At 47.3% G+C, this 12,762-nt stretch overlaps 7 protein-coding genes across 7 annotated transcripts; 3 read left to right on the forward strand and 4 right to left on the reverse strand.

Moving 5' to 3' along the window:
* Nucleotides 1-295: 295 nt before the first annotated feature.
* GLAREA_03101 (GYF) lies at nucleotides 296-1,741 on the forward strand (the record flags this gene model as incomplete). Its single annotated transcript, XM_008088186.1, has 1 exon — nucleotides 296-1,741. One exon carries the CDS (start codon nucleotides 296-298, stop codon nucleotides 1,739-1,741), a length of 1,446 nt encoding a protein of 481 aa, XP_008086377.1.
* A 270-nt stretch (nucleotides 1,742-2,011) lies between these two features.
* GLAREA_03102 (Nucleic acid-binding protein) lies at nucleotides 2,012-3,166 on the reverse strand (the record flags this gene model as incomplete). Its single annotated transcript, XM_008088187.1, has 1 exon — nucleotides 2,012-3,166. The coding sequence occupies one exon, from the start codon at nucleotides 3,164-3,166 to the stop codon at nucleotides 2,012-2,014; it is 1,155 nt and encodes a 384-aa protein (XP_008086378.1).
* A 33-nt stretch (nucleotides 3,167-3,199) lies between these two features.
* GLAREA_03103 (uncharacterized protein) lies at nucleotides 3,200-3,522 on the reverse strand (the record flags this gene model as incomplete). The annotated part of the gene is made up of 2 exons (XM_008088188.1): nucleotides 3,200-3,463; nucleotides 3,514-3,522. 2 exons carry the CDS (start codon nucleotides 3,520-3,522, stop codon nucleotides 3,200-3,202), a joined length of 273 nt encoding a protein of 90 aa, XP_008086379.1.
* A 1,201-nt stretch (nucleotides 3,523-4,723) lies between these two features.
* GLAREA_03104 (uncharacterized protein) lies at nucleotides 4,724-7,352 on the forward strand (the record flags this gene model as incomplete). Its single annotated transcript, XM_008088189.1, has 2 exons — nucleotides 4,724-5,015; nucleotides 5,128-7,352. The coding sequence occupies 2 exons, from the start codon at nucleotides 4,724-4,726 to the stop codon at nucleotides 7,350-7,352; spliced, it is 2,517 nt and encodes an 838-aa protein (XP_008086380.1).
* Nucleotides 7,353-7,890: 538 nt separating this feature from the next.
* Nucleotides 7,891-10,122, reverse strand: GLAREA_03105 (S-adenosyl-L-methionine-dependent methyltransferase; the record flags this gene model as incomplete). The annotated part of the gene is made up of 1 exon (XM_008088190.1): nucleotides 7,891-10,122. One exon carries the CDS (start codon nucleotides 10,120-10,122, stop codon nucleotides 7,891-7,893), a length of 2,232 nt encoding a protein of 743 aa, XP_008086381.1.
* Nucleotides 10,123-10,404: 282 nt separating this feature from the next.
* GLAREA_03106 (Ubiquitin-like protein) lies at nucleotides 10,405-11,079 on the forward strand (the record flags this gene model as incomplete). Its single annotated transcript, XM_008088191.1, has 2 exons — nucleotides 10,405-10,515; nucleotides 10,579-11,079. 2 exons carry the CDS (start codon nucleotides 10,405-10,407, stop codon nucleotides 11,077-11,079), a joined length of 612 nt encoding a protein of 203 aa, XP_008086382.1.
* Nucleotides 11,080-11,488: 409 nt separating this feature from the next.
* GLAREA_03107 (Actin depolymerizing protein) lies at nucleotides 11,489-12,457 on the reverse strand (the record flags this gene model as incomplete). Its single annotated transcript, XM_008088192.1, has 5 exons — nucleotides 11,489-11,626; nucleotides 11,678-11,726; nucleotides 11,781-11,854; nucleotides 11,911-12,097; nucleotides 12,333-12,457. The coding sequence occupies 5 exons, from the start codon at nucleotides 12,455-12,457 to the stop codon at nucleotides 11,489-11,491; spliced, it is 573 nt and encodes a 190-aa protein (XP_008086383.1).
* Nucleotides 12,458-12,762: the final 305 nt, after the last annotated feature.

Genomic DNA, 12,762 nt, shown 5'->3' on the forward strand with positions numbered 1-12,762 from the left:
CTTTGCTGGACTGGTAAGAGAAAGTGAAAGATTGGGTACAAACAGGCTTGACAGGTATGTGGCGCTTTACAACTTTCATCCAGTCGAGGTTCGATGATCTGGAACGATTTGTGAAGTGCCTCGATGTTAGTTCGCGGTTCAGTGTCCCGCGGCGTGACGTCCTTGTCCGTGCCTGACTAGCAGACACGGGTAATCTTTTAAGCCCGATAACTCCAGCCTCGTACCCCTGCAACATACCACTCATTTTCATCATAATTGTTTTACAAGACCGGTCGTTCAGTCAGCCTTCACCATAATGGCTTCTAGATTTTCTGCTGCACGTCCGAATCGTGCGGGGGAACAATTCGCCCGTACCCATCATCTCGAGGCAGATGACGGGCCCTCGCCAAAGAAGCCCAAATTTGATATTCGCAACCCCTCAGCCCTCGCGCCCGATGCACCGGAAGAAGATGCTGTCCTCGAAGCAGATGTCATTGGAGGGGCAGGGACAGGCACCAAGAGAGGCGCCGTCAACATTGACGGATATGATAGTGATTCAGAAAATGAGGGATTCGATGCGAGGGCAGAGGAGAGAGCAAAAGCTAGGCAAGGCAAGCCTGAAGTCAGTCTTGCAGATGCGCTGGATGGGTACGCGAAAGACGGCAGTAATGCGCAGAATTCAACTGCGCAAATGGATGACGACGATGAGGATATGTTTGCAGATCTAGAGGAAGAAGTAAGTGGGGAGAAAACTACGAACGTTCCGGGGAAAGGCAGAAAGGAGAAAGAAGTACGGTTCATGGAAGCCGATGAAATTCAAGGCCAGGTGGAAAACAGTAAGAGTGGCGGTCATGTGTCTGGCAATTTTGCACTAGATCCGAAAGGCAAGCTATCAACACACGCAATGGATGACCAGGAAAGTAGTGATGATGAAGAAGATGCCGAGGCACTTGCTGCAGAAGAGGGTATCGACGATGAGGTTGGGGCTGGGGGGCTAAAAAGGAATGCCCCTAAAGTTGATGCCTTCAACATGAAAGCCGAACAGGAAGAGGGTCGCTTCGACGATGCCGGAAACTTCATTCGTAAGGCTGCTGACCCAGATTCGAAACACGATACCTGGCTGGAAGGCGTCAGCAAGAAAGATATGAAAAAAGCGGCGGAAGCCCACGAAAAGCGTGAAGCAGAACTTCGACAGCAACGGTTAAATGACGATGCACAACTGTTACCCGATATTCTACGAAATCTAATCCTCCAACTAGAGAAGGGAGAAACAGTGTTAGAAGCATTAGGTCGGCTGGGAAAGTCACAGGTAAAAACGAAAAAGATCCCTAAATGGAAGGCAAAAAAGCAAAAGCAAGCCGATGAGTCTATGGATGTCGATCCCGCAGAAGATCCGGTGCAGTTAGCAATCTCAAAGTCAATTTCATCAATCACAACCAATGCTTCACTACTCCTGACGCGGGGCCAAACCGAGATATATGAGCAAGAACGAGAGATGCTAATCCGCCAATATCGAAAAGAGGCGGGAGAGGACTGGGTAGAGCCAGCACCTAGTGATGAGGACTTCAGTATACTTAAGAACACCAAGCCCACAATAATGTGGGAATATCGATGGACCGACGGCAGAGATGGCGATGTAAAACAGGGCCCGTACGATGGTGCCACGATGAAGGCTTGGAATGATGCTGGGTATTTTGCAGAAGGAATTGAGTTTAGAAGAATTGGCGAAGAGGGCTGGAGCAGAGTTGTGGATTTTGTCTGATTTATAAAAATGAGGAGTGATATGATACCCAGGATCTGATAAAATGTCAGCGGAAAATGAAGACTATTACACAGTTTTGATTGCAAAGACTTTTGTCAATTGATTTTCCTTTGGGATCCTGAACCGTGCTACGCACATCCTAAGTTCAATTCCCCAGTCATTGCACTGATGCTTCTGGTACTCTTACATACACTATATGGGTCTAACATTTTTAAATTGCCACTCCCATTTGGCAATCGCTCCAAACGCCTAAAACAAATCCCACTGCATTCATGACAGCTCCATTGCATCACCATGACCGTTTATAACAGAAAGGTTCACGTTACCGCCATCGCCAATAAGTCTCTTCTCGAAGTCCGCGACAAACTTCACGCTTCTACCAGAGTCGTAGAACAGCTGGAAGCTCCTTTGTACATCTTCAATTGATACTTGTTTCGCGCGTCTCTTCGCGCTGATAAGCTGCGAGGTTGTGATCAGATTGCTAGCATAACGAATTCCTGTTTCTTGCCCAATTTTGGTAAGAAGGGCTATGGCATCAGGTGTAATATCCACTTCCTCTTCCTGGGCACGGATTGAAAGGATCTGCTGGATTTCTTCTTTGGCGTAGGCATGAGTACTAACGATCACGACGCGATCTAGGAAATCAAGGGGTAATCCGTGAGGGCTTTTGTAGTTCGTTCCTCTGATCCTGGAGTTGCCTCTATTGCTTGCCATGATGACGATTGGCGCGAGACTTTCCTCTAACTGTCGATTGATGAATGAGAAACATTCGATGTCTAGCATGTGAACTTCATCAATGAAGAGAACTCCGGGAACAATTTCTGCCTTGCCTTCTTCCCTCCATTCATCAACTTTGGTGTTGATCTGGTCACGAACCTCGCTACGAATCTCGCCAGTGTCTCCCGAGAACAGGGCAAGAAATCCTTGGGTCCTTGAGTTGATCACGTCGATTTCGTGGAGACTGACGGTATGGACGACCTCCTTCCGCTTCTGCAAGTCCCCATCAGGGCATTGTAAAAACTTCGTGTCTACTCCCATCGCATCATAATCCCTCGATTTGGCATACGACCTCCCAAGTTTACTAATCTTCCCTGAAGATTTGTCGATCGAGATGATATCTCCTGCCATAACACGCTCTTTGGTCATTGAATCAATCATCTTGCTGCCCATGTCGTATACCGACTCCATGTCCGTTGTTTTGATTGTGAGCTTCCCCTGCTTAGTACCACCCGTCACACTTCTATCCGTCTGAATTTCCACAACTTCTCCCTCGATCATTTCACTTTCCTCCTTGATCCGCACACCGATAGATTTGCGGAAGGCTTGCTCAAGAGCCTCGGTTTTCGACATTTCCAATGAGAAAATCTCAGACGAAGCTAGCATTGTGAACGGTACATCTGGTCCAAGAGACTGGGCCATCCCCATAGCGATTGCAGTTTTTCCAGTACTATATCCCCGTTAGTAGATCATGACTGGTGGTTTGCGACCGACATGCCTTGGAGGACCAGCGATGAGAACTGCACGCCCCGCAATCTTTCCCTCCTTCACCATCTGTAGAATCACCGCGGCAGCTTTACGCGCCTTTTCCTGGCCTACAAGCCCCTGCGACAAAGCTCTTGGTTCCAATGTTTCCGGATCTACACCCAGACCGCGAATGTGTGAATGCGCCGCGATGAGGTTTAAGCCTCGAAGCTCTTTGCTCTCCGAGACTGTTTGTATGGCCTATATGGTGGTCAGAAGCTGCATCGAAAGTCTCTGAAGAAGATACTTACTGTGGCCATATTGAAGGTGGGATCGAAGCGCGAAGATTATGGGTTAACAGGTGGAAATCTCAGCATGAAGCTTACGAGCAGAATAAATCTTGCAAGGCTGTCCGTACTACCACGCGACTGTCAAGCGCAGGTGTGCCACAAGGCATTTAGAGGGTGCCTCGATAATGTAAAGCCGCTTCAGTCTGGCTCTAGCCGGCGTTAGTATTTGGTGTAACCGGGCCAGTTCATAATGGATGCTCGCTTAATTGATTTGACCCCCCGACCCTGACCTTTGATATGTACACTCCTCTCTTAAAGTTACAAATGTGGAAGGGACTGTCCTATTACCTTGGACGCGCGCGTTGGTGGCGGTGACTGAATCTTTCTACACTCTTCTCTCTTCTCCCCGTACTTTGTACCATTTCCATTTCCACTCGACTCAACCCACATTCACCAAACACGATTCTGAACTTGCGATTGTCGCATCGTTCGTGAGCCAACGGCCCTCTTCACGCGACTTCGCGACTTCGCCTCAGCACTACAGAATTCGGTCACACAAACGCAGGCGCGTCAACTTTATTTTCTTCCCGCCCGTTTGACCCCACTTCCCTGCTACTTCGAAGTACAACAAACAATAGCCAGATGAACCACGATTCGAAGTCGATTACGACCGCAACTTTCAACCATCGATAATTCCTGTCCGCAATCTATCCTTAGATTAGCAAATTCGCAGGGTTGCAAATTTTCCAAAGAGTGTTGAACATGCGCACTATGCGACCTTTGGACAAGAATACTCTCTTCGTTCTTCAAGAATAGGTAATCAATAACATTATTTACAAGACCTCACCCTTGCAAACATTTGTCTCCGGGTAACACGTCGTTTATCTTGGTCATCCCCTCTCTCGGCCTTAGTTGGCCGACACTGGTACTGAGTTACGCTCTGGGATAGACAACTCAGCTTCCCCTCCACCATAACGATTGCTTGCGGGAGAATGCGATTTGGCTCGCCCACTACTCTATCGCTGTAGTCTAGGCTATCAACAGCATTTAGCATTTAGCAGTTTGCATGTTTGCTCAACTCTCATCCACTGCGCTTGGGATGATCTTGGGGGGGGTCAGGTCAAATCATCTTCCGCGATGTTGAAAGCCTAGTTTTTCCTTGACCTGCTTTGATGCCAGGATTCAGAAGCTGGTAATTGTTGAAAAGCTGACTTATGCACAGACGTCGACAATGTCGAGTCACCCCAGGGACTATCGGCGTGGACCACATGGAGGAGGAGGCCTTGGCCAGTTTCCGATTGCAGCCGATTGCTATCGCGGTGCTGGAAATCGTAGTGACAGAAGTCCCGTTGCCGTAGGCTATTCTAGAGATGGGTCGCCACCTACACGCCCGGCGCACGATAGGCGACTGAGTAACGGTGTACGACAGCCCAAAGATGGCTCGAGATCATCGTCACCCAAGGACGCCAGAGCCTATACAAAACAACCTAAACATCAGGCCCCTAAAAATACTTTTGCTAAAGGTACTATATACAATACTCCCAGCTTGACGTTTTCCCGTCCTATTCACCTCACAGACTCCTAAGCCTAACCTCAAACCCAATATATAAATATTCATTAATTTGCTGTTACTAGGGGAACCGCTGCTTCAGAAACCGCTCGATGTCTCGGTCGCCGTGAATCACGAAGCAAATGCATCATCCGAAAACTCACATTCACACCCTTCGTCGCCCCAGACACAGTCGAATAGTACGGACAGTACGGCTCTTATGGGATTTCTAACCCGATTGGTTAGCGAGAGTACCGATATGGCATTCTTAAAACGCCAGCAGCTCAATGCTAAGACCGATCTGGAAGCCAAGAAGACCGAGATGATTAGGAGCCAAAGCAGTGGTGCTAGTAAAAAGTTTCCCTCTACTGCAGAAGTCCAGATTAAACAAAAAGACAATGCGGAGAAGCTGTACCTCAGTCTAACGCAGAATGTGAAGGAGAAGGAGGTCTGCTTGCAGGACATCACGGACTTAGCCAGCACGAAGCTCAATTGTGTCATTCGTAGTTCGGGGGAGAACACGGCCAGTCACGAAGTCATCGAAACACTAAGAAAGGACAAAAGAGACTTGGAAGCACGCTGCCAGCAGCTGGAAAGTGCCCAGGAGGAGATGAAGAGCTCGATGAAAAGTTTCCAAGATCAGCTCGAAAAGCGTGTCTGGACATTCCAAGAGCGGTCTACCAAAATTGAGCAGGACGTTCTACGCCGGGATCAAGCTACCAGTGCTCGTTATACCGAACTCGAAATCAAAAGTAGAGAAGCCGCTGCAAATCTTCACAACTTAGGTCGTTGGCGAGAGATTACAGACTCTGCTATCAATCAAGCTACGCAACGGAATCTAGACTCTGACAAGACTTTAATGGATGTTAAAGATGACATCAAGAAAATTTACGATAAAGAGTCGAAATTACTTACACTAGTGGAATCAATAAAGCGAGACGCTGTTGCACTAAACGAGAAAGTTGAGAATTCAACTTCTACGTTGCCCGACGAAATGAGAAGCTTTTCCGGCCGTCTTGACAGCACAGATCAATCCGTTAAAAGCCTCGAGACTCAAATTGATGGACACAAAAACAAATCCACCGCTGTTATGGGCCACGTGGACAAACTCCGTGAGGTCCAAGATCGTAAATTTAAAGAGGCTGAATCTCGGCAGTCTGTATACGAAGAGAGGCTCACCACGCTAGAGAGCAGGGCTTCGGCTATCGAAAACGCGCCTAGTCGAAGTAATACAACAGAAGTTGATAGGCAAGAGATCGAGCCATTAACTAGTCTCCAAGCTTCCGAAATAGCTAGTATCACTAAACGTCTCGAGACAGTGGAAGACGATCTCGCTGGCTTAAGTGCTATAGAAGAATCTTTAGGCGGTATGATGAACGATCTTAAGGCTAGCACTCAAGATTCGCGTATATCGTCCGAGGCTCGAACCGCCGCACTTGAGAATACGTTATCGAATATACGTTCCGATACTGATAGTAGACTAAAGTCGGTAGAAGACACTCAAGTACGAGTTACGAAGACGAACGATTCTTCGGTCCAAGCGCAAATCAGAGACCTTCACAATAGTTTTATTACTCATATCCACGGTACATTTCCCACAAAGGATGAAATGAGAGAGCTCGATCAGCGCTTAACGGTAACGATCCGTGAGAATATTGATACTCGGCTACAGCAGCTTGAGCCTCGACTTCAACGGCTTGCGGATCATTGCGAGGCTAACGGGCTCGCCGTTTCCGACCTTGATTCACGATACGCAAATATCAATACTGTCGATATGTCTCACCGGATGGCGGATCAATTTAGCCAGGATATGTTTCCTCAGCTCAATCAACTCCGCGATTCCCTCGAGCAATTAACCAGGACGACAGAGCTTTGGAAGAGTAAAATTAAGGACATTGAAAATTCCGTCAAAGACAACTCGTCATTGTCTATCAAAATTAGCGATCTGGAAACGGTTTTACATGACGAAATCTCTAAGTTAAAGACCGAGGTGGTTGAGAATAAGCGGGAGACAGCCGATTACTATTGCAAACTTAAAGATGAGTTGGACATTCAAAAAAATCCCGAAATCGATCCCAGTCGACGGTCCACTCCTTATCCGATGAATGGTACACAAAAGCGCAAATTGGCTGATCTACGTAATGGCCATTCAGCTAAAAGTTCTCACTCTGTGAGTCCGCGAATGAATGGACATTTAAAGAGCACACCCTCTATCGTTCGAGCCAAGAAATCCAAAATCGAACACAAGACCTCAGATGACGACCTCTTTCTCGAAATTCGCGCTCATCCCATAAGCGACGGAGAGGACTGACCCATAGCCGTTGTCAGTATATTGGACTCGAGAGTTTCTTCATTCGATAGCCCTCATTACATGCTGCAGCATAGCGTATTTTGCTTTTTCTTGTCTCCAGCGTTGTTGCAATCTTGCGGTCAGATATATACCCCTTTGCTTTCCTCGTTCATTTTTTGCAATAGAACATGGCTTGCAAATTCCTTGCATGTTTGCGGTTTAGGAGTTGACTTCATCTGAGGCTTAGTGGTGGGAGTACGGACATGGGAAACAAGGAACAGGAACTTGGGACGGCGAAACAATTTGTAGATATTACATGGCATGGCTCTTATCACGAATTCAATCGTAAAATCAAGTGTGCGCTGTAATTAAACATGGTATCGATCATTGTCTTCTAGAATCTTGGCCCATGGTGACATAACTGAGATCATTTGCTCCAAAGTCCTCCTGTACTTCGTAGATTTGATACATAATATTCTTAGGACAGGTATCATCTTGAGTATTACTAATCCACAAAATCATATAAACATTTAACGCCACCCTATGCTAATAACCAAACCTACGCCTTTTTCGGAACTTTTGACTTCGACTTTTTCGGCGCCCCATTCGTAGCAGGACTTACAACATCGTCCTTCGGATTTGATTTGCCGTCTTTAGAACCATTTGTCCCGACGGCAACGATTTCTACTTTCGTACTCTTGACTTTCTTGGACTTCTTGGGAATTGTGCTAGTACTCGTTTCGGCGATCAGCTCAATATTCGCATCCTCCGATGGTTCGGCCGCTCCATTCGTTTCTTCCACAGGCTTGGGTTTGCCTCGCTTATTTTCATCCCCTAATTTTGATTTAGGGTCAATTCCCTTCTTCCTCAGTGCGCTCTTCTTTGCGCGTTCAATATAAACCTCGTCTTCACTTTCATTCCAGCCTCCGAAAGCGTCTTCTTCCTCTTCTTCAGTTTCCGGAACAGGTCTTCTGTCCACCAGTTCCAAATCTTCCTCGGTTGGTGCTTTCTTGGCATTCGTAGTAGTTGCAGCCATGTCACTTGCTGTTGTAGGTCCTGTCTTTTTGAACTTGGAGACGAAGAAACCGTCCACATTGTAGGCATGAGGGTAGTATCTCCGTGTCATTTTGAGGGACTTATCAAATGACTTTCCCATGTAAGATGTGAATCCTTCTTTACCGAAAACCAAGCCTGTCTCAACAAGTTTGACATTCGGTCGTTTGCTAAGCGCGTACTGAACAACTTGTTCATTCTCTTCCACAGTGACCGAACATGTCGAATAGACGATATATCCGCCCGTTTTGCTAGCATGGTCCACTGAGTCAATGGCAGAAAGAAGCAATTGCTTTTGAAGGTGGGGAAGCATAAGGAAATCCTTTTCGGTCTTGTTTGTCTTAACACTAGGATCTTTGGCAATAACTCCAGTACCAGAACATGGGGCATCCAGTAAGACACGGTCGAATCCTCCCATGACTTTTGGGAATTCACGCGCGTCGTAGTTACAAACAATCGTGTTCTTCGCCCCCAGTCGATGGATATTACCAATCAAACCTTTAGCTCGAGACTTATTGCTATCGTTGGCGAATATGACGCCTGTGTTTTTCATCAGCGCTGCAAGATGCGTGGTTTTTCCACCAGGAGCAGCAGCCATATCGAGTACTCTCTCATGTTCTTGAGGTGCGAGAGCCATAACTGGAAGGAAAGAGGATGCGGCTTGAAGTATATAATGGCCAGCAAGATACTCGGGAGTGGCCCCAAGAGGAACAGCTGACTCGAAGACTTGAAGACCAATTTTTGACCATTTACCAACGGGTTCGAGAGTTACACCCCGATTAATCAGAGAAGTGGCGAGGTCTCTACGATGAGTTCGTAGGGTATTTGTTCGAATAACAACGGGGCGAGCGGTTTCATTAGCCTCGAAGAAAGCGAACGCTTCCTTCGGGGGAAACAGATTGAACAGTTTCTCCGCTAGGTACTGCGAGTAGCCATAGTATGCACAGATATCCTTGATAAGTTGGGCGGTGTATTCCGCTCTGGATCGTCCCTCTTCCGCCAGATTTGCCATATCATCAAGTACACGAACTGTATCATTGATTCTCGTTCGTAGCAGTTGCAAGTCTGGTGCCAGTAGCGCGTTCGTTTTGACGCCAGTTCCTTCCTCATCTTCACTATCTTCCAAAATATGCGGCCGATCACCAGCGATGTTAGTCTGCATAGCAGCCTCCTCCAATTCGGCTTGCGCGTCTTCCTCGTCCTGCATCATCTGCTCGTCCAACTTCCTCGTCAACCCAGCAATATTGGCGGCAGTCAACTTCTCTTCTGCATCGGATTCATCTTCGTCCTCGGAGAACATAGCTGTCTTTGCGTGATCGTCGGCAGAGTCGTAAATTTCACTTCCCGAATCCAAGAAATCATCGCCTAGTCCCCCAGACTTTTCGTCGGCAGATACATCAAACTCGTCGGCCATCGTATCGTCCACATCAGAATCATCGTCCAATTCCTCATCGGAAGCAGGAAGAGGAACATCCACGGCTTTCTTCTTTTTCGTCTCCGTGAGGGCTTTTGCAGAATCAGTTTTCTTCGCAGCGGCCTTCCTGTCTCTTTTCTCACTCCTGACTCTCTTCTTCTTCTCTCCATCTTCATCCCCAGTCCGCCGCTTCTTCGTGTATTGCTGCGACTCCGCTCTGGATTGCGCAACGCTCATTCCCGCCTTTCTCTTCAAATTCGTAAAATGCGCTTCATCGAGTGCCTCAGGGGGTCCCTGCTTCTTCATTCGACGTCCTACACCCATGATTGCGGTAGTTCAACAATGATGCGGTATTAGAACAGGAAACGGCCGTGGAAGCGGGTGCTTGGATTCTGGCACGACGAAGCTCTGAAACTTTTTTTTGGCGAAGCACGATAAGATTTCAATCTGCCCCGCTTTTATCCCGCCAAAGCGCCAAGGCTGTCCCGCAAGCTTTATGGCTGGCATAACTTTGGTTCTCTAAATAGACTCTAGACCATATCCCAAGTAATCGCAAAGCAACAAAAGTGAATTCCTGTTACTACTTAAAAACACAAACTTTTCATGATGACGGAATTGTCGTTTGCAAAGTCTTTCCTTACGACATTAGACTCGAGGCCAAATAAGATCAGCGCCGAACATGTCGAAGATCCCAAGACGTATCCAGCTCGCGGCGCTGTAAGTATCTATTCTGGACCTTCGTGGTCTCTTTCACAGGCAAATTTCCTTACTTTTGTCTAGATAATTCTCCCAAAATCTACTGGCCCCCCCTTGATTCCACGAACTACTGCGTCGACTCTCTCAGCCACGTCAACATTTCCAGTTATACTGAAATCATTGCGTAACCCTCCACTCGAAATCACCATCGCTTCGGCGGACTTAAACACCTCCATCCTAACTCTCAAAGAGAGCCTGTCATCTCAAGCTTCGATCCCTGTGAAAGCTTTACGGATACTGCACAGCAAGAAACCAGTACCCGATAGTAAAGTACTCAAGGATATCCTAGGGGCGGAACACAAAGGGTCTGTAGAGCTAGGAGTTATGGTTATTGGCGGGGCAGCTGCTGTAGAGAAGAAGGATGATCCGGCTGATAAAATGGATGTCGAAATTGGTATTGGACATGGAGACGAGATCTTGAAGACCGAAGAGTTCTGGGCAGACCTACGTGGCTTCTTGGTCCAGAGGTTGAAGGACGAAGCTCAGGGGGATAGACTGGTAAAAGCATTTAGAGCCGTTGTATAATTGCTAGACATACGGGATTCCAACCATAACGTGCGGGAGGACTAGATACTCCGAAACCTTGAGATCATTGAAAGGTGCATGGTAAAAGTGGTCATAACGCTACGAGGTAAGATTTAGCTTGATGGTTTAGTCTTGTGCATCACCTCGGAAGCAGGCCGTCAGAGCACTTCCAACCTCGCATATCCTTCCATTTCGGCATGGGATATTTTAGAGACTCGGATAATTTATCTGACATCTGCCCCGCCCCCACCATACTTACGATATCACCAAGGCCAGATGAGCAACATCAATTGAGTAGCACCAATGAAATACGGCATCGCTTCGTTTCTCCCATCATATTCATTTTCTCTTTCTCTACGCGCCCATCATTCGTACTTGAACATGAAACATGCTCACACAGCAAATTCGCTTACGCCAGTCCTTTGCTGACCTTGTTGAGGACGGTCTGGTACTCGATGTCGTCAGTATCGTTGCCTTGGACCTCAGTGGCAATACCATTCAAGGAGCGCCTAAGAGCATCTTTGGACGACGCGTACACCATCTTGGCCTATTGAAGTGTCAGCAGGTTGCCATTTGGTTGCCTGTCAGGATTACGCACCTGGATACCAGCATCATCAGGCGACCAAGCAATGAAGGTAATTTTGCTTCTACGATCCGTTTAGTACAGCCATTGAATCTCGAATTTGATCGGAAATGCCCACCTTGAACCTTCACCAGAAGCCAAATCGTAATTGAAATCATAGACAGCGTATCGTGGACCCTTGGTGACTTTACCCTACAACATGGATCAGCTGGAAATTCACATCCGTTTTGTGCATAGGTGCCACGTACAGTCTTCATGTTCTTAGACTCAGCATTGATAAGTTTCTCGCGGAAAACTTCCCAATCCGGGTCTTCACTGGCCTCTTCAACTACAATCTCCTTGTAATCATCCGTCAACTTGAATATGATGAACTTGAGCGTCTTGTTGAGCTTTAACTCGTTGAATTTCGGCACGCAGTCGATTGACAGAGAAACACTAGGCGTTCGGTCAGCACATGTTGTAAAGGCTCACAATCGTTGAACGTAATGTCTCCCATCTGACCGCGCACACCGCCGGGCATTCCATGCCTCGAACTGCGAGAACATCTTGATGAGGAGGGGAAATGGAGGGGTATGGTGGGGTTATCATCGACTGACCCCGATTGCGACTAGAAAGATACCACAAATTAGTTGGACGGTTCTACAGATAACACGCAAATAAAGGCACATACCATAGCGGAAATGAGAGATCAGCGACAAAGGTAACTAATTCAAGAGCCTGGTCGGAGTTATCAGCAATGTTGGAATGCCGGGTAGGTCGCGCAGTGTTGATAGTTGTGGCGCGTGCAGGGAACATACAAGAATTGGAAACGGTGTCGGTATCGGGATAGCTCTATATGCAGATACGCAGATTCACTTGGGAAAAGGGGACTCGAGCAGAAGGGCGGTTTGTTGTGTGATAATTATCGTCAGTCTCCAACGTTGAGGTAGAGAGTTTTGGGACCCCCGCCTAGCTGCCACACTAACCTGATCGAGGAATAGCTTCGGCAGGGATCTTTCCTCTGTCATGGAACGGACCTTCGATTTCCTTCGAAGCTGCTGGAGGCTACTTTTTGGTTGTTCAGACATCATGCCATTGCAAGCCTCAACATAAATATGAGG

Source organism: Glarea lozoyensis (assembly GCF_000409485.1).
Source record: "Glarea lozoyensis ATCC 20868 chromosome Unknown GLAREA6, whole genome shotgun sequence".
Taxonomy (NCBI): Eukaryota; Fungi; Ascomycota; class Leotiomycetes; order Helotiales; family Helotiaceae; genus Glarea; species Glarea lozoyensis.